Source organism: Caretta caretta, chromosome 15 (genome assembly GCF_965140235.1).
Source record: "Caretta caretta isolate rCarCar2 chromosome 15, rCarCar1.hap1, whole genome shotgun sequence".
NCBI lineage: Eukaryota > Metazoa > Chordata > Testudines > Cheloniidae > Caretta > Caretta caretta.
In genome coordinates, this window is record NC_134220.1 from 29,694,477 (window position 1) to 29,722,252 (window position 27,776).

Here is a 27,776-nt window from a genome sequence, read left to right on the forward strand (position 1 = left end):
AAACTTGCTGCTGTCAAAACGGCTGCAGAGAACACCAGAGTGACGTTCAGCAGTGTCCTCTGATGAACCGTCTGGAGAAAGGACTAGGTGGTGACCAGACCTTGGGTAAGTAACATGGCAACAGTGGTCTGTGTGATGCTCTGCAGCAATTAAACATAAACACTGTTTCCCCCTGCCCCAATCCAAAACCTTCCTTGTCACTTACTAACCCTGGGGCATCTGTCCGATACAGCATTTGATTTGCAGGGAAGTTCTGATGTCTTCCAGGTGGATCGGCTAAGGTACAGGGAGGTGAAGAGGTAGCTAAGGTTGGAGCCCGACTGGCCTTTCAGGAATGTGAACCCAGTTCCATCATCTTCTCAGGAGCCATTTTGCTGGAATGTCGGGCAGCCAGTGACACTTGAGGAGCGGGGTGAGGCAGTGACTTTCACACAGGCCCCCTAAGAGTTGTCCAGTGGTGGTAACGTTCAGGCCCTTCCAATTTAACCTGATTTCAACAGCTCATCTTTTTAAGATCTGTTTTCATACACAGTGGATTGCGGGACTTCTTCTGTGAGAAGTGGAACTACACAAAAACCAGTGACTGCAGGTGAGTTTAGATTCAAAGATTCTCCGCAGCAAGTGGGCTGTGGAGGAAAGTACACGATACGCCTTTTAAAAGTGTTCTTCTCAAGGGAGGTTTGAACTGGGGGCGGTGGGGGGAGGGGAGGAAAAGGCAATAGATTTACATCTATTTCTATTTCAGGAAAATTCTAAATAGGATCAACTGTTAGCCTGTTTTGTAATGCTACTGTTTGAAGAGAGCAAGCGACTAGGAGCCAGGACTCCTGGCTCCTATTCCTGGCTCTGCAGAAATGGCTTGCTGAATAACCTACAACAAGCCGCTCAGCTCTCTGCGCCACTCTCTTCCGAGCTGTAAAATGGGAGTGATTCCGATGTATGTCATGGTGGATTTCAAGGCGTAGTATTATGTTTGACGTTTGATGAAAGGTGCTGTATAGAAGTAAACTGTTTTAATTTGTGTCAATAGTAGAAATGAGGGACACAACTGTTTTCCTATAGTGGTGGGCTCTTTAGATAATGTATAGTCTCATGTTTAAGAGAAGTTTCAGAGGAACAGCCGTGTTAGTCTGTATTCGCAAAAAGAAAAGGAGTACTTGTGGCACCTTAGAGACTAACCAATTTATTTGAGCATGAGCTCTGAAGTGAGCTGTGGCTCACGAAAGCTCATGCTCAAATAAATTGGTTAGTCTCTAAGGTGCCACAAATACTCCTTTTCTTTTTGTTTAAGAGAAGTTTCTAGTCATTTGCAGCAAACTTAGACAGTATATCAAGGATCAACATTTTCTGAACTTACTGCATTGTTAAATCAGATAAAACCATTCTCCACCATGTAATATTCAGATAGCAATTTCCAGGCCGTTGCTTTTTAACACTTAGTTGCAAAATACCCTTTGAACTTGACTTTATGTACACCAGACTAATTTTAACACAGTACGTCTAGAATAACCCAGGGTGTTAGCACTAAGAAATATTTATTAAAAAATTAAAACATCTTAAATGATACCACTCACATCAAATGATCGATGTTCACATTATTTTGTTTTCTAAATGGGACTTGATTAAACAATAAATTATGACATGGAGCATCATGCCACTTTAGAAGAGGTTATTACGTATGTGCATATTTGAAAAGATATATATGCATAAGACATTATCACATCTCATTTTCACAATGTTGATTTTCAACAAGAAAGTACCACTGAACATTTCAGTGGGATAAGAACCTGCGTTCTACATCTTCCCAGAGTATCAGTATGTAGAATTTAGCAAAGTTTGACTGTTTTATTTTATTCTTATTTTTCAGTATACAGATTTAAACTAATGGGGCCTTTTTCTGCTTCAAAACATTCTTAGTCATAATTTAGTGTAGGGAAGAGTTTTGTCTGAATATAAGTAGGTACAATGTTGGTACAATTATAAGGAAGTGTAAAATTGTTCTCGAGGCACAGTGATAAGCAAAACATAAAAAATAATAATAAATATTACTTCAATGTCACAGAGGTACAAAACTAAACACTACATTTAAGTGTAATTCTTACAATTTGCTTTACATAACTCGTCGTTTGAACTGTTTCTTCAAATGCAATTTTAAAATGTTACCAAATACATACTAGTTTTCAAAAGTTTACCAAAAAAAAGCATGGTAAGAATCAATTTTGCTTAGATCAATTAGGAAAAAAGACAATTATGAATTGGTACTGTACAGGTAAAAAATATTTGGTCTGACTTTTTTTTTAAAAGGTGTTTCACAGTATCAAAAGTGCTTGTTTAAATTCAGCTTTCAAAATGAAACTGAAGTACTACAAAAGTGATTTAAAATAAGGTGTTGCATTTGTGATTATGAATAATTTAGTTCATGCAAATAAAAGAGTTACTGCATTTAAAAAAAAAATTGAACAGTGCTCAGTTTACATAATTTCTTTTCTCTTCAAACAATAAATATAAATAAATTTACAAATAGTAATACTGCCTAGCACAAGACTCAATGGAAGCACAATACACAGAAACTATTGTAACAAACCTAATCTTTCTTTTTCTTTTTTTAGCCTAAGATAAATGTCATTCCTAAAATTCCACTCCAGTGATCAGTTTAATAATTCAGCCCTACAACCGCCTTCACGTGGTCAGCTCCTAACCCTCCTTTTTTATTAAGCTCTAGATAAGAAAATTGTGGGTTTGATTTAAAAAAATTCTGCTTGAACCCTCCTTCCCACCCCGCCTCCGCAACAATACATTAAAGACAGTTACATCAGAAAGGTGTTGGCATTGCAAGTGTTTCCAGAAATGGCATGTGATCTCTGTTTGTTTGATGGCTGCAGTTATTTGGCTCTTTGAAAAAAAAGAAACAAACACATACGATCAGGTAGTTCTTGGAATCTCTGACTCGGTCCTGTGGGAGCAGTGAGCTGCTGCAGTGGTTCCTGTGTGTGTTGTGGTCAAATAGGATCTGCATGCCAGTCCTGCACACGACGTTAGTTCTGAGCATTGGATTACATTTAACCAGAATGTGACAAGTGTGTGAATTGTTCTAGTAAAGTTTTTCCTAACTGATGCACTCCATGCTCTGTTTTGTCAGCTTCCCGTTCTTGTATCACAACAGCCAAAATCCTTTTTGATCTCAGTGAAGATGAAGAGGGAGATGTGTTCTCAAACCCTGTGCTAGTACTGGCTTGATACATTTTGGCATCACACTGAGAGGTCTGGTAAATACCTTGCATGATGCAGGGGTCTGCAGAAGGAGCTGCTTTCTAGCTTTCAGATCATATCCCAAGGCCTCAAAGGGAATAGGCCTGTGACAAGTTACTTAGGTCCTCGCATGTGTGAATCTTAAAGCAGAGCAATGGGCTTGTTGCCTTGACCATTCATGTACTGTGATGAGGCTACATTATCCAGTGTGGCGTAAGTAGTGTAGAGGCCTGTGACCTGTAAGTCTGAGAAGGAATAATCACTGCCACTTGAGACAGGGGTGAGGCCAGCCGTGCCCAGGTCACAGTCTGAGAGCTGGAGAGGGGAGTTGCTGAAGGCACCTAAGGTATCTAGATTGAAGCTGTCGTCTTTCATTTCTTCCCATATATTTCCTTTAAAAGATGATAAATTCAGTCCCTTTACAGTTTTGACCTGCCGTGGGCTGGGGTCAAGGTGTACAATGGTCTTAAGAGTAACTGTTTAACTCTCTTAACTGAAAGATTTTAATTTCTACTCAGTCATACGATGACACTTGTGAGCAACTAGGGTTTTGGTATTTGTGGTACAAAGGCATTCAGAATAGCAGGAGTAATATAGGTTTAGCTGGCAGTCCACAGCTAACTTTCCTGTCCCTCCCCACCTGCTTAAAACGTATTCTTCACCCACACTCATATTATTTATATAGCACTCTTCTCTCCTGCCGTGCTGCATGGACACGACCTAGCTAATCTTCACAACCACCCTGGCAGGGGGAGAAGTTCTCCTTTTAGCAGGTGAGGAAACTGAGGCACAGAGGCTGCAACTCGACCACGGCCACAGAGGAAGTCCTTGTCTGAGCTAGGATTAGCACTTGGGAGATCCTGTTCTAGGCAGGTTCTCAGACTTGGCCATGACCACGGTGCCTTTTTATGAACCATTAAGCTAACCCCCCACATATACTCCTGATCTTCACTGGACACTGTACCTCTGGGCTAAATTACACTGAAGCATGTACGGAAATTCACACACACACACCCCTCCCCTCCTCTCCCCTCCCCTCCAGCTTCTCCTTTACCTTGTAGTGCGAAATCCATGATGCTTGGATCAAGAGCATCCACTTCAGTGTTCATATCTGCTGTCACATTCAGGAAGTCTGCGGGTGCGCGGCTCATTGGGTGGTGAGGAAGGGGACTCTGACTCATGTCAGGCAGAGTATGGAGAGGAGGCGTCTGGGCAGGTGCCGGTGAGTCCGGGGCTATGCGAGCCTGGGTCTGGAGCTGGTGATGCAGTGGTATGGACTGCAGAGAGAGCGTCATGGGCTGGGGCTGCAGCTTGGAGATGGAAATTCGGCCTTGGGCTGCTGCCATGTGGGTCAGTGTGGACACTTCGGATTCTGCCTGCTTACTAGGCCGCCTGCAGGTCTCAGGTCTGTCGGTGATTAGTTTATCTAATTCCTCTGCATAGAAAACAAGCAACTGAGCATACTTGCCTACCATCGTGTGAGCAGGGCTAATAGGTCCTGAGGCTGCTGAGGGTCTGCGATGCAGGCTTTGCTTTTTGGCAGTAAATAGGGACACACTGCAGAAATACAGTTCTGGAGCTGGACAGGTAGCTCTTGCCACCTCCACTCTTCCCTCCCTTCCATACACAGGTCTTGTCTTTGATGTCTTATGATCAGGCCAAGAAAACCCTGGCATGATATTTACCAGGGCAGGCCGGCTAACGCTCTTCAAACCACCTGGGGCAGACCTACAGTGAGCGCCTTGTTGATAGAGATTAGGAAATTTTAATCTGACTCAGGATTCACTTAACTTGTCTTTACATCTTAAGTATGTTTTTTTAGGACAGCCACATGACAGCTTCAATAATACTTTGTTTTTAAACTCTTCAGTCAAAAATAAAATGTTCTGTCATTCTGATCACACGTTCCAGACTTACCAGGGAAAGTCAGCTTTGGTTTCAGCCACGGCCATGCTAATACAATCTTAACAAATACACCGTTTGTATAAAAATGGGGAAATCCTTGGAGAATGAATAAAAATCTCAATAATTCTGCGGAACAGGCATGAAATGTGGTGTTTAAAATGCGGCGCGCGAAAGGACTGACCAGCAGAGGCAGCGGAAGTTGTCTAGAATGTCCAAAGACTTCAGATAAATCGACCAGACAAAAATGGGACAGAAGATAAAATCATCTTGGATCTGATCTGAGTCTGAAAGAGCCAGCATGCCCAATTAAGACGCGTGGTTACTGTCTCAAGATAAAACTGACTGGGGTACTTTGAGAAAACTGGAGTCAGGGCTTCGTATAGGTGTTGGTAATTTAACACCTTTCACCAGATGATCTCAAAGCATTGTACAGCATGAATTCCGCCTCCCTCCCACTCTGCTAGGTGGGAGGTGGCGCACCCGTTTTGCAGATGAGTAGTCTGAGGCCCAGGGAGCTGAAGTCTGGTTTGCCCAAAATCTCTCAGTGTTAGTGGCAAAGCTGGATATAAAAGCCAGGAGTTCTGGCTTTCATTGCCCAGCATTAATCACTAGACGACACTCACAGGAGAGGTGAGGGGAGTGATGATCAGACAGTGAAGGGCAGGGAGAGGCAGTAGGTGGGAACCTAAGTCAGTGCCTGGCAGGGTGAGTCAGGGCTGGAAAGATCAGAGGCAGGAGAATTTAGGAACCTCACCAAGCAAGCTTTGGATGAAGTGCTGAATCAAAAAATACATTAAAAAAAATTATCTGCCTCTTCTGCGCTGCCGCGACTCAGTTCTGATGCCAACGCTGACTATTTCACATGGAAGGCACTATTCCAGCAAACCCAGGCCTGCTTTTTGTGCTAGATTCAATGGCTGCATGTCTAGTTGTCAGCTGGTATCAAGTGGAGTGCCCCAAGGGTCAGTCCTGGGGCCGGTTTTGTTCAATATCTTCATAAATGATCTGGAGGATGGTGTGGATTGCACCCTCAGCAAGTTTGCAGATGACACTAAACTGGGAGGAGAGGTAAATACGCTGGAGGGTAGGGATAGGATACAGAGGGACCTAGACAAATTGGAGGATTGGGCCAAAAGAAATCTGATGAAGTTCAACAAGGACAAGTGCAGAGTCCTGCACTTAGGATGGAAGAATCCAACGCACCGCTACAGACTAGGGACCGAATGGCTAGGCAGCAGTTCTGCAGAAAAGGACCTAGGGGTTACAGTGGACAAGAAGCTGGATATGAGTCAACAGTGTGCCCTTGTTGCCAAGAAGGCCAATGGCATTTTGGGATGTATAAGTAGGGGCATTGCCAGCAGATCGAGGGACGTGATCGTTCCCCTCTATTCGACATTGGTGAGGCCTCATCCAGCGGAGGGCAACAAAAATGATTAGGGGACTGGAACACATGAGTTATGAGGAGAGGCTGAGGGAACTGGGGATGTTTAGTCTATGGAAGAGAAGAATGAGGGGGGATTTGATAGCTGCTTTCAACTACCTGAAAGGGGGTTCCAAAGAGGATGGCTCTAGACTGTTCTCAGTGGTAGCAGATGACAGAACAAGGAGTAATGGTCTCAAGTTGCAGTGGGGGAGGTTTAGGTTGGATATTAGGAAAAACTTTTTCACTAGGAGGGTGGTGAAACACTGGAATGCGTTACATAGGAAGGTGGTAGAATCTCCTTCCTTAGAAGTTTTTAAGATCAGGCTTGACAAAGCCCTGGCTCGGATGATTTAATTGGGGATCAGTCCTGCTTTGAGCAGGGGGTTGGACTAGATGACCTCCTGAGGTCCCTTCCAACCCTGATATTCTATGATTCTATGATTCCTGAGAAACCTGTTTGGTTTTAGGCCAATAATAAACACTCTTGGAGTGTGCCAGAAGAGCATGGTGCTTCCCTAATCACTCAGCTAGCCAAACCAACTTCCTTGGCAGCTGTCTCTTGTGGCATCTAGATAGACTTATTGTGTAGTGCTGGGGAGGAGCCGCTGGTCGTGGTACATGTAGGTACCAATGACCTAGGGAAGGGTAGGAGAGACGTCCTGGAGGCCAAATTTAGGCTGCTAGGAAAGAGACTGAAGTCCAGGACCTCCATGGTGGCATTCTCAGAAATGCTGCCAGTTCGACACGCAGGGCCAGGTAGGCAGGCTCTTCAGAGTCTCAATGCGTGGATGAGACGATGGTGTCGAGAGGAGGGGTTTAGATTTATTAGGAACTGGGGAAACTTTGGGGATGGGGGAGCCTATACAGGAAGGATGGGCTCCACCTAAACCGGAGTGGATCCAGGCTGCTGGCACTTCACATTACGAAGGTTGCAGAGCAGTTTTTAAACTAAGAGATGGGGGGGGGGGGAGCCGATGGCTGCAGAGGCGCACATGGATCAGCCAGAGACTTCTCTTAGAGGAGAGTCTATTGAGAGAGATTTGCTAGGTTTTAGTCAGGAGGAGGGGATGAAAGAGGATAAAGTATGGGCCAGATCAGACGAGAAACATTCACATAAAGAATCTGACACATCAGAAAAGGGCAGACAAATAAACAGTGACAAGTTTTTAAAGTGCTTGTACACAAATGCTAGAAGACTAAATAATAAGATGGGTGAACTAGAGTGCCTTGTGTTAAAGGAGGATATTGCTATAACAATGGGACACAATCATTCCAGGGTACAAAATCTATGGGAAGGCCAGAACAGGTCATGGGGATTGGGGAGGGGGAGCGGCACTGTATGTGAAAGAAAATGTGGAATCAAATGAAATAAAAATCTTAAATGAATCCACATGTTCCATAGAATCTCTATGGATAGTAATTCCAGGCTCTAATAAGAATATAACAGTAGGGATCTATTATTGACCACCTGATCAGGACAGTGATAGTGATGATGAAATGCTCAGGGAGATTAGAGAGGCTATCAAAATAAAAAACTCAATAATAGTGGGGGATTTCAATTATCCCCATATTGACTGGACACATGTCACCTCAGGACGAAATGCAGAGACAAAATTTCTCGATACTTTAAATGACTGCTTCTTGGAGCAGCTGGCACAAGAACCCACAAGGGGAGAGGCAATTTCAATCTAGTCCTGAGTGGAGCACAGGATCTGGTCCAAGAGGTAACTATAACAGGACTGCTTGGAAATAGTGACCATAATATAATAACATTTAACATTTCTGTGGTGGGCAGAACACTTCAACAGCCCAACACTGTGGCATTTAATTTGAGAAAGGGGAACTATGCAAAAATGAGGAGGTTAGTTAAACAGAAATTAAAAGGTACAGTGACTAGAGTGAAATCCCTGCAAGCTCCATGGATGCTTTTCAAAGACACCAATAATAGAGGCTCAACTTAAACACAGTAAAAGAACTAAAAAAGAGCCGTCTTTTGTAGGTGACAAATCTGAGGAATTGTCACAGATTGAAGTGTCACTAGAGGAGGTTTTGGAATTAATTGAGAAACTTAACAGTAACAAGTCACCGGGACCAGATGGCATTCACCCAAGAGTTCTGAAAGAACTCAAATGTGAAATTGCGGAACTATTAACTATGGTTTGTAACTGGTCCTTTAAATCAGCTACTGTACCCAATGACTGGAAGATAGCGAATGTAATGCCAATATTTAAGAAGGGCTCTAGAGGTGATTAGACCGGTAAGTCTAAAGTCAGTACCAGGCAAATTAGTTGAGAATATAGTAAAGAATAAAATGGTCAGACACACAGAAGAACATAAATTGTGAAAAAGTCAACATGGTTTCTGTAAAGGGAGATCATGTCTTACTAATCTATTAGAGTTCTTTGAGGGGGTCAAAAAACATGTGGACAAGGGGGATCCAGTGGACATAGGGTACTTAGATTTCCAGAAAGCCTTTGACAAGGTCCCTCACCAAAGGCTCTTACATAAATTAAGTTGTCATGGGATAAGAGGGAAGATCCTTTCATGGATTGAGAACTGGTTAAAAGACAGGGAACAAAGGGTAGGAATAAATGGTAAATTTTTAGAACGGAGAGGGGTAACTAGTGGAGTTCCCCAAGGGTCAGTCTTAGGACTAGTCCTATTCAACTTATTCATAAATGATCTGGAGAAAGGGGTAAACAGTGAGGTGGCAAGGTTTGCAGATGATACTAAACTGCTCAAGATAGTTAAGACCAAAGCAGACTGTGAAGAATTTCAAAAAGATCTCACAAAACTAAGTGATTGGGCAACAAAATGGCAAATGAAATTGTAGATAAATGTAAAGTAATGCACAATGGAAAAAATAACCCAAACAAAACATACAGTATGATGGGGGCTAATTCAGCTACAACTAATCAGGAGAAAGATCTTGGAGTCATCGTGGATAGTTCACTGAATACGTCCATGCAGTGTGCAGCGACAGTCAAAAAAGCAAACGGGATGTTAGGAATCATTAAAAAAGGGATAGAGAATATGATGGAGAATATCTTATTGCCCTTATATAAATCCATGGTACGCCCACATCTTGAATACTGTGGACAGATGTGGTCTCCTCATCTCAAAAAATATATGCTGGCATTAGAAAAGGTTCAGAAAAGGGCAACTAAAATTATTATTAGTTTAGAACGGGTCCCATATGAGGAGAGATTAAAGAGGTGTGGAGAAAGTGAATAAGGAAAAGTTATTTACTTGTTCCCATAATATAAGAACTAGGGGCCACCAAATGAAATTAATGGGCAGCAGGTTTAAAACAAATAAAAGGAAGTTCTTCTTCACTCAGCGCACAGTCAACCTGTGGAACTCCTTGCCTGAGGAGGTTGTGAAGGCTAGGACTATAACAGGGTTTAAAAGAGAACTAGATAAATTCCTGGAGGTTAAATCCATCAATGGCTATTAGCCAGGATGGCTAAGGAATGGTGTCCCTAGCCTCTGTTTGTCAGGGGGTGGAGATGGATGGCAGGAGAGAGATCACTTGATCATTACCTGTTAGTTTCACTCCCTCTGGGGCACCTGGCATTGGCCACTGTTGGTAGACAGGATATTGGTCTGTATGGACCTTTGGTCTGACACCATATGGCCATTCTTATGTTCTTATGTCTACACGCAATGAGCCCCGCAGGGCGACCCTGTCCTCTGAAACACTTTCCCTCCTTTCCCAAGCCCTGCTCTGTATAACAATTTATGTTCGACTGGCCAAACCATCTCGTTTACTGTGACTCTTCTACACAGCAAGCGGGCAAAGCCCAATGCCAGTCTACCTGGATTGGCCATGCTCCTGTGAATAGCGGCCAAGTCCTTCCTCTTCCATTTCTGCATCTCTTCTTCCATCTTGTCGATCTTGGCAGGGCTGAGGGCCCACAGGCAGCCTTTGCGCGAGGTGCCGCTCATTTTATTCTCCACTTTCTCAAAGCACTTGTTCAGGGAGAGGTTGTGGCGCACGGAGTTCTTCCAACCATCGGGCGCTGTCTGGAGGGCAGAAGGTTGTTATTCGAATAAGCTGCTGCAGTGAGGAGAGCCGTCGGGTGGATGGACTGTGAATTCTCCATGGGAGACTCTCACAGGCCACGCGGATCATAACAACCTGCCCACCCACGTAGCAATGCAAGCAGCTTTCAGCATATCACACTCAGCCTCCTTTTGCTCACGTTTTTAGTACGTCACAAGGCTCTGGGCTGCACTAGCTTCCAAGCACAGCTCAAGGCATTGGTGTCAACCTAAATAAAGCAGTTTGGGTCTGATTCATCTCTGAGACAGCCCCTCTCCCTAGGCACTTTGCCCTTCTGCCAGGTGCTCTCAGCTGATGCTGTGCTGTTGACCAGCTAGACGTGCTCTGTGGAGGCTGGAGGCAGCAGGGTATTTTCAGGGGTGGACAACTGGCTGTGGAACTTGTTACATGTATGGGTCTGCCCAAGGCAGAGTTTGTGGAACTGGACACCAGTTGCTTGAGGGTAGGGGGGAGATATCAGCCCTTAGATGTCACAGCAATAGGCCTCGTGTAAAAACCTAGGAAGTTCTGAGCGAGGCTCCAAGGCTACCAGGGATGGCGTTTCTTGAGGCCACCTTTTCTCGGGGTGTTCTTGCTTTGGGGGACAGCCCAAGGAGGGGATTAGGGGGGATGAGGTCATGGTGCCATATATTGTGGCCCAGGCCGTTTTCTCTGTTTATGCCCAGTGGCCTATGCATAAATAGCCTGCTCCCCTAGACACAGTGTGACTCCAGAATTAAAATGCAGTCAGGGTAAAGGCAGGGGAGATGCGTGGGTGTCTGGGGTGGTTGGTTTTGGTACACGGTGTTTTGAGATGCTACTGATCGAATGCACTGGCAAGTGGCTAGGCCTGTTTTGTTCCCTTCAGTCATAAAAGCTTATTGATTCCTTACCTTGAAGTAGGGGAAATGCTCCTTCATGAAGCTGTAGATCTCGCTCACTGGGAGGCTGCCCGTTTTACTGTTCTTTAATGCCATTGCAATCAAGCAGCTGAAAGAAAGAGAGAGAAGATAAAAGCCAGTTCCCTCTTCAGACTGTGCTGGCCCATAATATCCTCCTCTTTACCTAGCAACCTGACAGCCACCTTTGCCCAGACACACGTGCCCGTGTGAACAGTCACTTCCCACTGCACTTGGGGTCTCATCAGCTCTACAGTAACGTTACCCAGCTTCCGTGTTTAAGGGTCCAAAAAAGATAATGAAATCTTGGGAACCAAGCTCTTTGGCGCTGTTACACCACCTCTGTTCTGCTGGAAGGGGATTAACTTGTCAATGTCTTTCCACTATTATTAACTATGCTAGCAACCTGGACAGAACAGCACAGTGCTGTGGGAGGAGTGATGCAGATTTGCCTCTCCAGAGAAGGCTTCTGTCAAGATCATGGGAAAAGTAAATGACTTTTATGCTAGGAAAGGAAACGGATGCTTTTGCTGTGCCAAGTATGATACATTTATAACCATGCCAAATGCAGGCTGGGAGCAATATCCCAGCTTGTCCTCCACTCACCTGTAGGAGTAGATTGGCTTGGGATAATGTTTTGGATGGACTTCCTGAGCAGTGTGAGGGGCAAGGCGAGGTTGAGAATATTGAGGATGGGGTCCATAGGATGCATTGTATATTGCAGCTGGGTTACACTGTATTCAGAAGAAAGAGGGAAAACTGTCAGAAGATTCAGCTTTCCCCATTCTGCCCGCCCACACACACACACACACACCATGTGTTATTTCTGGCTTTGTACTGATGAGACACGAAAGCTCCCTGGAAAAGATCACATTCCAGACAGTACGGGTGCAACAGAAAGACTTCCCAGAACAGGCTCCTGTGCTCTGAAGAGACAGGAGATTCTAACCAATCCCACAGTTGGTGAGGCCAAGTGTGGACTAAAGGACATGGAGAGTTTACAGCAAATTCCATTCTTTCTCATAATGAAACTCCTCTCCCCTCCCCTCACCGTGCAACCCCCCTCCCTTTTTGCAAGGGGAGGCACTTCCTATGCCGTTTAGACTCTAATTGATTCAGACACCAAATTACAGGACATCATTAAAATGAACATACCAAAAGCTACCCAGTTCCGGTTCACTATACAGTAGCACACAAGGCTCTTGCTCATCCGAATGCTATTATCAAATAATTTGTTTGTAATTTGTGACATTGTCACAGCTCCATCCCAGGCTGTCCCTACCCATCTCAGGTCCATCACATTTTTGAGCAATCTGGCATTGGTAAAATACTGCCCTGAAGCTCTGGAGACTGACTAAAGTGGGATTTTGTTTTTTTTAAATATCCACAGTAGAAGAACTATGTGGGCTGTGTGGTGCAGTCTGTTCCTGGCGGCAAAGCAGACCTGAGCTGAGGAGAGGGATGGAACGAGAGCAGCTCTGTCTCTGTTTCCACTCCGTCCTTGGCCTCTCGGAGTGTCACGGGGGGAGAGGGCCGTGATGGAATTCTCCCCAAAAGCTGCAGCTATGGACTGGAGGGGTACTCTTCCAGACCCTGGGCATTGCTGTTTCAGTGAGCAGAGTCATCAAGAAGCCGGCTGAGGGTGGGTAAAATGACACACGGATAGAATGTTTTCTTCCAATTTTGGGGGGATTGTGTAGTGACAACTTAGTTGGAATAAGCAGCTGATTACTGGTTCTTGAAAGGGAACACTCCCAATCCCGAGTTTCTATGGCACATCACCAGTGGTAGGGAAGGCAGTGGTGTTTTTCCTCCTGAAGGGTTCCTAGAATTGGCATTTTAGAACCTGTCTCTCAAAGGCACATGCACAGAGATTAGGTTAGGGGGATTCAAGGTGATTTTAGCTCGGCTGTTCACTTTGGTGTAGAATATCTGTAGGTCTGTGTAAGAGCCTGCAAATCCGATCTGTACAGCTACTCTGAGACGCAGGCTGCATGGCAAATAATAGTACCTGTTGCACATTCTGTGCTATGGCAAACACTTGCTGTGAAGGAGGAGCAGGGAAAAGCAAGTGCTGTGACTGTAAACTAGGAGATGGTTGCCCTCCGACTGTGTACTGGCTCATCTATTGGGATGAAAAGACAGAAGTGTTGGTCCTATAGTCAAACATCTTTCCTTGGCAAACATTGCAATGACAATTAACCCGCTCAGGTCAGCTCTTACGTTTGCTCCATGCGGTGTAACAGTATTCAGTCCCAGAATTCCCTGTGGCAGACTGGCCTGCACCTGAATCAGTGCTCCTGGAGCACCTGCTGAATGCATATTACCTGGCACGGGACCTATTCATGAAAAAGAACAAAGGCTAAATTAAAATCCTTGCCCCAAAAGGTTGTACAGTCTAATGGCATAAATTGCTCCATAAAGTGAACACAAATAAGTGTGTTTGCTGAAGTAATGTTAAGACTAAGGAGAAGTTTGGTGACCATTAACTGAGAGGCTGTATGAAGCGCACAGCTGCAGGGTTGGTAAGTTATTCTCATTTTAGTGATGTTGAAACAAAGGCACAGAGATAAATGACTATTTCCAGAGGTACTGAGAAAGTTCTGAGAATGAAGTCCTTGCACCAAGATCACACAAGGAGGCTGAGCTGGGCATAAAAGTCAAGTCCAGACTCTTTGATCTTTGTTCTAACCCCTAGTACGCAGTGCCCCTTTAAAAAAAAAATAAATCAAAAAATATAGGGTGTATCTCTTGTAACAAAAGGCAACAGGATGTAGAGAGCTAGATCTAATGTACTTACTGTGAAAAGTTACAAACAAGAAAACTTGTTACAGGGAGTTTTGTCTCTCTTTATTATTATTATTTGTCAGTTAACAGCAGGGCAAGTTACCTGTCTGCTGCAGCATCGACTCTTGAGAGCTGATGCTGAAGTCCATTCTTCCACTAGCCATCTGTTGTAAGCGAGGAACATCAACAGAGGTCAACCACGACAAGGACTGCAAATCGCTTGGAAGGTCATCTTCACTCAACTGAGATGGGGTGGAAGCCAAGAGTCTGCAGGGAACAAGGCGGGAGGTTACCAAAGAGCACAAAGATTCTGCTAGATTGTCTGTGGGTAAGACGGATGTCTGGGCGGCCCAGCCTAATGTAAGTTAACAGTAGACATGGGTCCGAGTTACAAAGTTGGGATGTTTCAGAGTAGCAGCCATGTTAGTCTGTATTTGCAAAAAGAAAAGGAGGACTTGTGGCACCTTAGAGACTAACAAATTTATTTGAGCATAAGCTTTCCTGAGCTACAGCTCACTTCATCGGATGCATGAAAGTTGGGATGTGGATCCAAAGCTCAAGATGTGAATTTTTTGTTCAGGCACATCTCCCATTCATAATGCCTCCATGTGTTCCTTTGTAAGAGAGGTAACATTTTATTTAGCAGGCATTGAAGTGTTTCTGTTTTGAACCAGGACCAATTTAGGAGACTGTTCTGTCGAGATCTCCCTGCATCGTGGTCAGCTGAACATTATGAGAAGTATGAGAGAGAGAGAGAGAGAGAGAAGGGCATTAGCACAGCGGTGCTGTACTCCAAGTGCTGCTGGCGTTTCCATCTGAAATGCGGCTTTTCAGAGGTTGAAGTGGCTCTCAACGTGCAGCCCGTGCTGTAAACATTCAGTTATCGCACCAAACAGGTGTGCACTAGGAGCACTTGTTGCCTCAGGCAAAGGTCCAGTTTGGCATGCTAAAAGAAAAATACTTGAATTTAAAATAACCCACACAGAACACTGGTAATGGAAAATTGACTGCAGTGGGACTATTCCTGTGCCCAGTGCTTGCTTAAGGCTTTTTAGAATTGGAACCTAAGTACTGAACAGGAGTGACTGTTTTGTACTTATCTCAAAAATTACTTTAAAACGGTGTGGGGGTGGCCTTTGAAGCAGTAGATTATTAATATTCTAACCACTCTGACAGGTTTCAGAGTAACAGCCGTGTTAGTCTGTATTCGCAAAAAGAAAAGGAGTACTTGTGGCACCTTGGAGACTAACCAATTTATTTGAGCATAAGCTTTCGTGAGCTACAGCTCACTTCATCGGATGCATACCGTGGAAACTGCAGCAGACTTGATCTCTGTGTGTATATAAAGTCTGCTGCAGTTTCCACGGTATGCATCCGATGAAGTGAGCTGTAGCTCACGAAAGCTCATGCTCAAATAAATTGGTTAGTCTCTAAGATGCCACAAGTCCTCCTGTTCTTTTAACCACTCTGAGAAACTTAAAAAAAAAATCTGTTAACACAAGATCTTTAAAGGGTCTCTGTCCATTTCCAGATGGACACTGCTAGGGCAACTTCAGCTGAGAATAAGATTTTGTAAAAACAAGTTTTTTTTTATGGAACTGTTTCCATGATCTTTATTTTAATTCCAAATCCACATTCCTCTGCAGCATCTCAAAACCAAACAGTGCAGCACTGTGCTAGTGTATGAGAACCAGGAAGGGAAACTGGATTCAGGTTATAACAAAAATTCAGATCTAGCCCTTCCTTAAATAGAACCTAGGAGGGCTTCAGAAACCAGCATATTGCAATCTTCACTATAAAGCAAAATCTGTAGATTGTGGGATGAACTGCAGATCTCCTCCATTCGGTCCTTGGTGAGATCGAATGGAATTATACCCAACTTAATTTTTTAAAACCACCTCCGATGTGCTAAATCTTCAGATTGTAAGAGTTTATGACCATAAATGCAGACTATCTTAATTGATAAAGTCAATGGAAAACCGGGCCAGACTTCTCTTGGTGAAAAGTTCCATTTAGAAATCGGCACATTTTGCCCTGCTTGCACAGGCTGTGCTCTTAGAAAGAGATGATCAACTTTGTATTACTTCTGATAAAGAAATCACTGCATAAAAAGCAAAAACAAACACATTTACATGGAGGGCCAAACTGCAAACGTTCTTACTCAATTCAAAGCTGCCACTGAAGTCAGTGAGTTACAACGATTACAAGTGGGTGTCCAGAGGGAGAGAGAGTTACTCATGTTGAATTGTGCTGAGAAAGTCGGGCACCACTTCACGTAAGGAAGGGGGATATCTCTACATAGCCCTGAGTACGGACTGCACAGATCAGCCGTTGAAAACGTTTCTATTTTGGAAGGACACAGGTTAGCCTGAGACTGTAGATTCTCTTTTTAAAACACCCTAACTGAAAATGTTCTCCAGTCAACTAGTGACCTTTTAAAAAGCCAGGTGCACGGCACTAATGTGTGTCCATTGTCAAATGGTGAGACACAGGCAGTCAATACATCATATTTCTGCTGAAGCATCTTGTACGTTTTACATGAGTCTAAATCAGCTTAACATAAAATGCAAAAACAGCAGTGTGTTGCAGCCCAAAAGGCTATTGAGATTTTAGCTTTTTCTAGTCAAGATTTTCAGTAGTTCAAAAGTTCCCCAAACTCCACTACCCAGTAGATCTCTAAGGCAGAACTTTATTTGTTTGCACAAAGATTTTAAAATACAAAACAAGCAGAAGCCAAAGCTCAAATCCTGGCCAAAAACGTCTTCAAATCCTCCTCCGAGGCTACCCTGGTTTCTTTCTCCTACTGTAGTTATAGTGCAATAATTAGCATTGCCATGGTTACCACTGTTCAGTTATTTTGTGAGGCCTGGGACTTAAATGCATAAAAAGAACATCAGGTGACCACTCTCCCTACTTAGCGATTGGCTGGGTTGTAAGTAAACAAGAGCATTAAATGATTTGAAAACTGGGCAGGCTCATGTCGTTTGCAACAGTTGGACCCGTTCATTGTAAGCCGATAACCCATTGTGTTGCAAACGACTGTTGCCCAGTGGCACGTGGCCTCCATTGTTTTTGGCATTCTTGCTTAATTGTTTTTTTCCCTCCTCCTTTTTACAAACTTCACATTAATCTGGCTGAATGACAGCCAACACACAACACACACACAGACACACACATGCCATCTGGCACCCTGGTCCCTGCCAGTCCTTCCAAACAAGTCAGCTCCTTCAACAAATAATGGGGTCAGATGGGCGGTGAGGGTCAAAACCCACTGCACACGCCTCCTGTCAGGAAATGAATCTGCCACATGCCCTCTCTCCACTCCACAGCATAGGCTAAACAGCTCCAAATAGGAGGACCACAGAAGCCATATTTGCACAATAACCTTTCTACGTTTATCTATTTGGAAAACTGATGAATTCCTTTGCTTTATCTTAATGTTAAGTGGATCCATCCAGCTCTTTCTAGAAGCCTAAATGATTAGTAATCCACTTTGTGTGGTTAGATGTTGTCAGAAACCTTAACTGCAAACAGCCTGAATAGGGTGCTGTCTGAACAGTAGGAAGCTCAAGATTCTCCTACTTCCTAGTATAACCTGAAGCACATCTTTCCTTTTACACAGCATCCTTATTCCACAACATCGCAGAACAGCGTGCAGACAGTGTACTGGACATAAGCATGGACCTCTTCTAACAGAGACAGGGAGGGGCATAGAGGCCATATTTTAAAGATAATATATCAGTCACTATGCCCCATTTTAAACCAGATACAAGGGTACAGTGAAATAGAGTGCCCCGATCCATTTGTAAAACAAATTTTAGCCCCCTCCATCCTAGCATAGGCTTCTAGTCTGCATTTGACTTTGTACTTCCCATCAAAACAAAACAGACCTTTGTTTTGTTCAATTAAACAGCTTTGATGTATTCTCTTACAACTATTTTTTTAAAATAGACTGACAAGTACTCTAACAAATGTTAATAGTTTGTAGTAAAATTGTAGAATCTAAGCAGGTTACCAAAAATGCATGTGGCATAAAGGGATTATTCTTTGAGTTGTCTTCAAAACAAACATAAATTTCAGCAGTGGTGACTTCAAGTCACTTCTATACTTCCCATTTCACAGTAACCCGATCCAGGCAATGAGAGCTCAGATCTTTTACAAAGATTTACACAGGGAGAGCTGTCCCATAGCTGGGTTTTGTAAATGTACAAATATACTAGGCAATATAAATTCAACTCTTCTAACGGTAGATGGGTTCTGGGTGTGTCTTTGACTCTTAGGGGAAAAAATGCAAATCAAACCATCTGCTTTAGTTAAACCATGCATAGTAGTAGCTAGCTGGCAATTTATCTACTCATGGAGTTCAACCTTCTTCCACCTGTGTAATCCCCTCCCCACCCCCCAATGTACAACTACATAGATATAACTCGCATACAAAACTATCTGTTTTGTAGATCTCCATTGTATCCTTCTTCTCTTTTTTGTCTTAAATTAATGGTAAACGCTTGGAGGCAGGGCCCATGTCTTCCTGTGTGTTTGTACAGCCCCAGGTATGTGTGGCTCAGATTAATTTAAATACCGATGGAGTCTATCTAACACATACTTACTGAAAATGTCTAAGGAGTCTGTCTGCTTGCTTGCTGAGAAGCCCTCCATTTTTGGAAAGCAGTTTCTGTTCAAGATGGCGGCTGTTGCCGAGGGAGCACGCTGTGCTCTCTCCTGGAGACTTTACGGGTGTTCTTTTTTGTCTGTACTGCCCTAACGCTGTATAAAGGCAGCCTGGCTTGTAAGCAAACTGCTCAGGCTGAGGATATTAAGCTCAGATTTGAAGGTTAGGGATGGTCTAGGAAAGTGGTAAATTCTTAGGCAGCCATTCTCAAACATTTTGTCAGTGTAGGTGGCAGTATCATAGAGGCTCTCATGGAAACCTCCACTCACACTGTGGTGACAAAGAGAACTTCCCTTCTCGTCTGTGATTGCAAACATCCCTTAGGCAGTTGCACCAATTGCTTACATATTTTTAGCTGTCTCCAATGCAGGAAATGTTCTGTCATTTAAAAATGGAGTGAATTAGTCACACTGTCTATTTTTGCCCCTCACTTTATTGGTTCTGTTCTTCTTTCCCCTTTTCCTCCTTTGCCCCTGCAAATGCTTCCTTGCCACTTGATTCCCATCTCCCATGTAGCACAAGCACCTCTCTCTGTCTCCACAGTTCCTTTGGAAGTTCCTCTCCTGCTAATGGCTGGCTTGGGTCTCTGCCAACAAATCCAGCTTCCCCTCTGTCTCTTACAGGGACTCAGTGTCCCCTACATACAGGCAATGAGGCGGGCTTGCTGCTTCTTGTTCCCAGCACCTTTTCTCATTTCTGGGTCCCCTGGAAATAACCTCAGGTAGCCCTAGAGACCAGACAGCTCTCCCTGGACCACCACCAAGTGCTCCGTCAACCACAGTTTAGAAACCCCGGCGTCAGGGGTAATCTATAGGCAGACCGTGGGCCAAATACGACTGCCAGATGCTTTTGAACGGACCCTGAAATCTTTTTATTTACTACTTGTTGTTGTTTTATTATTTTCTCTGCAGTCTGGACCTTAACCAAGAAATTTGGACCTTGACAAAAAATAATTGACTACCCCTGCCCGGCATTAAAAAAAACAGGGCTTTGGAAAAAAACCAAAAACCTGATCACTGTGTGCAGTGTTGCTGTTTCACTTTTCCTTTTTCTTATAGTAGTCAAGATAAAAGGACAAAACTCTTCAAAGACCTCTCGAGCAAAGATGCTTAGCCTCTGGTAGATGGTACCTTAACGGCTATCAGAATGGTTTCTACATTTCAGTTAAGTTTCACAGCGCCCCGTGGCAGCAGATCAATATCAGAGAGGAGGGTGGGGGTGGGGGGAACTGCATGATTGCCCAAGTCTCACAGGAAGTCAATCGCAGAGCTGGGAAGTGAATCTGTAGCTGCTGACTCCCTGCTGTGCTCTACACAACAGTCTTTCCCTGCTGTGGACACAACTCTGCCAAACTGACTCATGTTGCATAGCACCTGACTCTGCAAGTTGTTCCATGGAAGCAAACCTGGCTTCTACTTGGCGTAAAGAAGGGAGACAAAGTCTGGCCCTACGTACATGGTGCTGTGTAAACTGGTAAAAGCAGCTGGCTGTGAGCTAGAGCTATTTTGCTCACTTTCATTAGATGTCCCTAGTTTGATCTCCTGATTACCAACAATGAATTGATTTCCCTTTGCCTTGCATCTTGTATCTACTCCAGTGCCAACTGAGTGTAGAATGCTACATTCACTCTGCACAGGTGTAAATGACCATGGGTTTGTGTACCCTTGAAACGCTGCACCTTAGATACTATCTACGCTGATGGGAGGGGTTTTCCTGTCTGCCTAGGTAATCTACCTCCCCATAAGGCAGTAGTTTGGTTGACAGAAGAACTCTTCCATTGACTCGTGGTCTCCCCACCGGAGGTGAGGTCGGCTTAACTATGCCGCTCCGGGCTGTGGATTTTTCACACCCCTGAGAGATATAGCTGGGTCGACCTAATGTTTTAGCGTAGACCAGGCCTAAGTTAGGAGTATTACCCACTGCTTCAGAGATCCAAGCATTCTAGCTCACTGGGGATGTGGGAGAGCTTTATAGATAAAAGGAGAAGTGTTCTGTACCACAAGTATTTGAAACTTCTTGTGGTAACTGAACACTAAACCAAATTCATTTTCTGCCCCAGGTCTTGAACTAGGTGCCAAGCCCCTCCGGTGAGGGGTTCAGGGTCCTCTATACTGATTTCATTGAACACTGAGGGAGGGGTCTTGGAACTTGGCAGGATGGGGCCCATAGACTGGCAGAGCTAGAAGTAAGAATATTGTAAATGCAAAATAATTTGAGAAGCAAGGGCCATCATTTTTTATTTTACATTGATTATTAAATTTCAGGAACTGCATGGGCAACAGTTGAGCTAATCCATTTAAACCAATTCTCAGCACCCTGAGTTTGACTCGTTTTTAGGAACTTTCTCTCTTAAAGCAACTAAGGTGATAAAATCCCTCAGCCACGTCACGGTGTCAAGGGAATGGACGCTGCAATTCTCTTCAGGAACAATTACTGTTGTATTAATTATGTATTTGTAACCTTTTAGCTGCAGCAAGTTCTATTTTAATCCAAACTCCCTGATCGTGATTGTCCCCAATGATGAATATAGAAAATATTTAAATCATAGATTGCTCCTCACAGATCCAAATTCCAAACTTGGTTTGCTCATGTTGTAGCCTGACTTCCAGACATACAGTAGTCGTATCTTACAAGCACATCCTGTCACAAAACATTTTACAAACAAACTGATATACAAGCGGTAGACAAGGCCCTTTTTCCACCACTGAAGTGCAGCGATTTCTGGAGTGGAACATAACAGCTGTTTATGGGTCTAACTCAGCAGGTTATTTAAGCATGTGCATAACTCTCCATCTCATTGGTTTCAATAGGACTACAAACATGCCTAAATCTCTTGCTGAATCAGGGCCTATTGGAACAAGTCATACTACATAACCATTTAGGACAGGAACTGAGGTATATCTTAACCAGATGAATCTGTGGGGGGAGTTTATGTTGGAAGAATGTAATTACATCCGTTAGAATTTAGCCAGGATATCTAATGAGTTAATGCTCCTGTGATAATTTTGTGTATTTATATTCCTGTAACACTAAAGGTTTATTTATTTATTTGAGGGTGCGCTTCACCCAGTATATGATGCAAGTAAAGTAGATATTTTCTACTCATACAGTCAGTGCTTTGTGACTATTTAAACATCTTTTGGCTAAGAGCTACCTATTTAAACCGTTATTTCTAACCTAATATGAATAGTGACTTTATACTCACATTGCAAGTCCTTCAAAAATATTGTACAAGGCTGCTCAAATAAATCAGAAATAGGGGAAAATGAGGATGCTGTTATACTACACTACATTGAAAGTCCAACAACCTTTACACAAAGTGATAAGCTCCAGACAATAGTTAATTTACCTAACCAGCTCTATTTACTATTTGTAATGTGATTCCTTAAGTGACATTTCATTTTAGTTAGTGACGCTTTTAAAAGTATTCCTTGCTATACCAGTACACAAGTATGTTTCTTTGACTCTGTTAAACTTGTATTTGCATAAATGCTGATTAGGCCAGATGAATTACTCTTGCATTCCCTTCTTATTCTAGAGGCATGTGGTCCAAACATAGCATTTTAGGCATGTCAATGTTCTCACCCTGTAACATATGTAGCCCAGAAGCAGGTTAGCGATTGGCCAAAACCAGTATGCTGCTGCTATATTCTAAAAACAAAGAGAGTCAAACGTGAGCAAAAATGTTGAATATTTCTTAACAGTGAATGTTTTGACTTTTGTTAATGTCCCACCCTTAACAAATATGTACTTGCTCTGTGAAAATGTGTATGGCTTTTTGAAATGCCAGTTAAAATCAATTCAGACCTTCATTAGGAGGTGTTAAAACCTGGATTACAGTAGTTGGACCAGTGCCACAGTCATTTCTGAGGAAACTTCCAGAGACAACACTGGGAGTTTTGCCTGATACTCTAAACACAAACAGACTGCAGTGCAGAATCAGACCCATTATATAAGACTCTGGCGTGCTCTGGGGCCAGTTAGTTCTGTGGTCAAGTCAGTCTAGATTTAAACTGTTATAAAAGTTAGAATAGTTTAGTATGTATTTTGAGACGTGTCCCTTATGTTATTTGATAACCATATTTCCCCATACCTCCCCCCAAGTGGGTCTACTGAATCGACAATCAATTGATTTTTGGGAAAAATGCACAGTTTCACCCACATGCTGATTTGGAACTAGAGCACTGTTTAGCAAATAAATAGCCACTCCTGTGTTTGGGATCAGTACATATTTAGGAACTTTTAAAATCTCTGTTGTGTAAAGTTGCTTTAGTGCATGAATATTTGGCCCAATGGCCCTTAATGGTTCCAAAGTTGCCATTCTGTTTTACTTGTAAAATTCTACCAACAAGAATATTCGTAGAGACCACAGCATTTGTAAGCTGAATAACTTTGCTCCTCAAGGGCCTGCTCCACAGCCCGCTGACATCAAGGGGAGTCTTTCCATTGCTTTAATAGGCTTTGACTCAGAACCTATAATTTGCTTAGCTCACTACTGGAACACCCACAGATACTCTATTGCATTATAAACTTGTCACCTGTTGTTTCAGTTTTGAAAAATAAAATATTTACACTAAAATCAGTTTAATCTTAAAAATGAATTAGTAAGAGCAACATGTTCAGGGTATGCCAATCCCAGCAAGCTCTTCTACAGCTTTATCATTCCCTAAAGTATTGGCTGCAGTCAATAGAAGTGTGTGTCCCTGCTACCCTTAAGGTGGTAACCTCGAAGGGTGAGAGAGAATGTTTTCTATGGAGGAGTTGGAAATGCATCCTTTTATGCAAAGTAGGCAGGTACCTACATCCCATAGGAGGGAGGAGTTGAGGGTGTAGACGATGGCACTTAGCAAGGATGGTGTTTTATGTTGCACTGTTGAATCTGTGCAAAAATATGTATCTGAAACCATCATACAAGTCTGTCTGTGTCTGGACTTTACTGAGTAATACAGTCCATATCCCCACTCCATCCACTCTCTCTCATTTAAATATGCTCTTGGTCTGGAAGCTCTCAAGATCTGCCAAAGTGATTTTTTTAAAACAAGGGAGACCTTGTAATGTTTCAAATCTGACCTTTAAACCGCATGGGCACACTTTCTCTATAAACCACATGTACAAATTATTTGTAGTTGCTGCCTTTCATTCCTGTCTCTCTCCCTCTGTCTGTTCCCTTCTTTACCCTTCCTGGAAAGCCTGGTCTCCTCTAAGTGTAACTGTCCAATTGAAAGATTCTAAGTGAGACAGAAGGGTCTTCTCAGCACAGTCCCAGCCTCCCATTCACTAATTGGAGGCCATTTCCTACTCTGCGGAGCCCTTCTGCTCCCCCATGGAGAACTCAGGACTGTGGGTTCCAGTCTTGGACTGTGGTGACAGCAGGAGAGTAAACAGAGCTGATAGAATTTGACAGGTCTATTCTTTTCTTAAAATCATTCCGTCTAAAAGATTTTCTTTTACATAATCCAAAGTGTTTTCTCATGAAGTAGGACAAATACTGTTCCACATTTGCAGTGTAGTTCAGATCCGATGCATTTTTATCAGAAGTTACTACTTGTAAATGAGGTCACATAACTCAGAAAAGACTTTTTAAAAAAATCTCAAACTAGTTAAAAACAACTTTAGTGATGTAGGAGCTATTAGCTTTAAGACTATAGGATACATAACTAAAAGCAGTTTTAAAACCTGCTTGATCTCCACGTAAACGAAAAGAAAAGGAGTACTTGTGGCATGCTCCGATGAAGTGAGTTGTAGCTCACAAAAGCTTATGCTCAGATAAATTTGTTAGTCTCTAAGGTGCCACAAGTACTCCTGTTCTTTTTGCGGATACAGACTAACATGGCTGCTACTCTGAAACAAGTAAACTAAGATACTCTGGCTGTGTGTCCTAAAAGTAAAATAAGTTATATCCTGCAAAATGCTTGGGGGTTTTTGGGTTTTTTGTTTTTTTTTGCTACTATGAATTAAAGAATCTCCTCTATATGAATGGTTTTTGCTTCAGTGCTTTATGCTTCAGAGAGTTAATACTGATTTACAGTTGAGCATCCACAGGTCACCCACACCCTTCCTAAACAACAGACATTTCTTTACCAATATTTACAAAACCAACAAAATGCCTAGAGCAAACAGTGCTTTAATAAACAGCAAAACAGGGTTTCACAAACCTTTCTCCATAGTGGCTTCACCCAGTATAACAAATCACTTGTTGCGCTGAAAGAAGCTGCCTGGCAATGTTTGCATTTTGAATAGAGAGAGGCTAGAAGAAGAAGGAGAACACATACGGCTGCCCACTTTTACCCAAGGAAATGTTGAAAACACCCACTGGCTGTTAGAGTCACCCACTCAGCATTTAAAAACAAACCAAAAAAAGCCCTCTTCACTTTGCTGCACTGATTCACATGCTATAATGTGTTTCATAAAACATCACCTCATGTGATAAGATGTAGCTGAATTAACCCAAAGCACTGTAATTCATGCGTAACTGTCCCATGACTTCTCAGAAAAAAAGATTTTTTTTTAAAATGTAAATGGGTAAGTGTTGGTATAAGTAAATAAATGCCTACTTGCTAAAGGTTGTCAGCAAACCCAAGTTTGTTCCTGTTCATATTATAAGTAGTTTGGCATATGAATGCATTTGGGAACTAAAGTAAATATTTATTTTAATTAGGACCTTCCCAATTGCTAGTTGAACATGACTCCTGTTTTTCCTATCAATTCAAAATGCTACATGACAGGGGGCTTTTAAATCATTACTATTTTACAAGAGTATCATAGTCTGGCAAATCACGTAGAGCACAGACTATGCCAGAAGTTCACACCAGGCTTTGAACATATTTGCACTGACTATGATTTACTATCAAAACATTTTAAGCCAGGATGTTTCTGAGCACATAGTATGCTACAAGCAGTCACCAAAGAGAAAAATCCTTTTAAGGACAAGAGCTAAATGTAATTAGCTTCTTCATTAAAGAGGATTTCTGGAATATTTGATTTTATTTAGAAACATACACAACTGTTAAAGTCATCTAATGGGCCATGAGGATGCAACACCTCTTTACAAACGGATAAATTCCTCACCTGTATTCCTGCGGCGAGGGGTGATGATTTTGCCCTGAATTTCTAATGATTCCTGACATCATGGATGTAATGTCACTTTCTATCATCTCCTTTGGGGAAGACCAAAAAAAAAAAAAATAAAAATCATATAGGTATGAAGTAGCTATCCAGCATTTCAGCAGTATGGAGGAAAATTTTAAAAATTCCAAATTAAAAAACCTGGAATGTAAGATATAATTGTTGTTGTTGTCATGTTTCCTATCATTTTTAAGAGCAATGTTTTACTTAGGCTATGAAATGTCTAAATATTTTACAAAGGCAAAGGAGAACATAATGCAGAATATATAACGACGTAATAAATGGAAGGGTCAAATGAATCCATTACAGCATCAGGGTTGTGTCCACTAAATACCAACCAAATTAGGAAAACAGTTGTGTGTCAGTTTTTATATACTAAACAAAATCATATGACCTGACAATTTAAAATGTAGGAAAACTAAACGACATTTAAAAATGACCACGGCTAATATTTTAAGGACATCTAAGTTATTACCAGAAAAAAATCTGCCAAAGAACTGATGTGAAGACCCAAGTTTTACAAAAAATCTGGGTGACTGCAGAGTCCTTTAAAAACACTCCATAATACAAGCAGCTGTGGCAATGAATGAGCTCATCTTAGCAGCAAGGGAAGGAAAGGTTCAGTCACACAACTTGCCCCCAAGCCTAACTGTTTGCAACACTGCTGTTCTCAAAGTACAGCTGAGGCGGAGTGAGGAAAAATAAAAAATAAAAACTACATGTGCCCACAAGGCTGACCCAAGTTTTCAGAAAAAGCTTGCAACCTCCCTGCAGGGAACAGGAGCTAAACATTCTGTCTCTGCCCATATTTCTCAAGAGGAACTCGTAGATTACATCCTCTGTGCTGACAGGAAAATGCAATGCGCTAGTTACACAAGGGTGAGCAAAGCAAGCCTTGCGGGATGGTACCTGGAGCGAGATCGGCGGCGGCGGCGGCGGCACTTCTCTGGCCTACGGGGATCTCTCTCTTTTGTAATTTGGCTGCAGTTTCGGGCTCCAAACCGTTTTTAAATTTCCCTCTCAGGAGCTGTCCAGCCTGGAGCATGCGCACTGGGGCGCGCGAGTGTCTTGGCAGGGTCAGCCGCAGGGCAGGGTCAAGGGGACCGCTGCATTTCCCAGCCCCCCCCCCCCCAACCCCCCCCCCCCCCCCCGCGGCTTGCCCGCCCCTGCGGGAGCGGTTCGGGGCCAGCGGTTCCGCTCCCCGATCTTTTGTAGCCTTTAAACGTCCCTCGAGGGCTGAGTTGGGAGGGAAGGGAGAAAATTAACCTTTAAAAAACCGGTTGCAGAATGTGTAATAGGGCATCCACATGGGCATCCCTCGCTTTAAAAAAAAAAAAAAAAAGAAGGCGGGGGGGGGGCTAAGAAGGCGTCCCGGGCTTAGGCGCGGACCACATTAAATTGTTTTTTTTTTTTTTTTTTAAACAAAGGGTCTCCTGCTTTTGAGTGGGGTGGTGCAAATCCAACAGCGCGCGCGCCGCTTCAGCTCCCCTTTGGTGGCAGCCTCGTATTTCTGACGGGGGGGGGGGGAGGAAGGTGCGAAGGGGAGACGATCAAGGGGTAACAGCGGCCGCTGGATACTGCTCCGCCAGCCGCGCCGCCGCCTTGCGAGGGATCGGGGTCAGCAAACTGCACGAGAGCAAGAGCTTTCACCACCCAGCCCCAGGACCCGGCGCC

The 27,776-nt window shown here is 43.2% G+C and overlaps 1 protein-coding gene across 2 annotated transcripts; it reads right to left on the reverse strand.

Annotated features, from left to right (window-relative positions):
* Window positions 1-1,523: 1,523 nt before the first annotated feature.
* On the reverse strand, window positions 1,524-27,196 carry FOXN4 (forkhead box N4). 2 transcript variants are annotated; one of them, XM_048821504.2, is made up of 10 exons: window positions 27,012-27,196; window positions 26,046-26,134; window positions 14,412-14,575; window positions 13,745-13,860; window positions 13,533-13,646; window positions 12,128-12,255; window positions 11,516-11,612; window positions 10,396-10,603; window positions 4,304-4,684; window positions 1,524-3,641 (listed from the first exon to the last, which is right to left on the reverse strand). In XM_048821504.2, exons 2-10 carry the CDS (start codon window positions 26,129-26,131, stop codon window positions 3,391-3,393), a joined length of 1,545 nt encoding a protein of 514 aa, XP_048677461.1. In that variant the 5' UTR covers window positions 26,132-26,134; window positions 27,012-27,196; the 3' UTR covers window positions 1,524-3,390. The 2 variants fall into 2 exon arrangements, with proteins under 2 accessions (XP_048677461.1, XP_048677462.1); XM_048821505.2 differs by lacking the exons at window positions 26,046-26,134; window positions 27,012-27,196 and adding an exon at window positions 25,133-25,220.
* Between the last annotated feature and the right edge of the window lie 580 nt (window positions 27,197-27,776).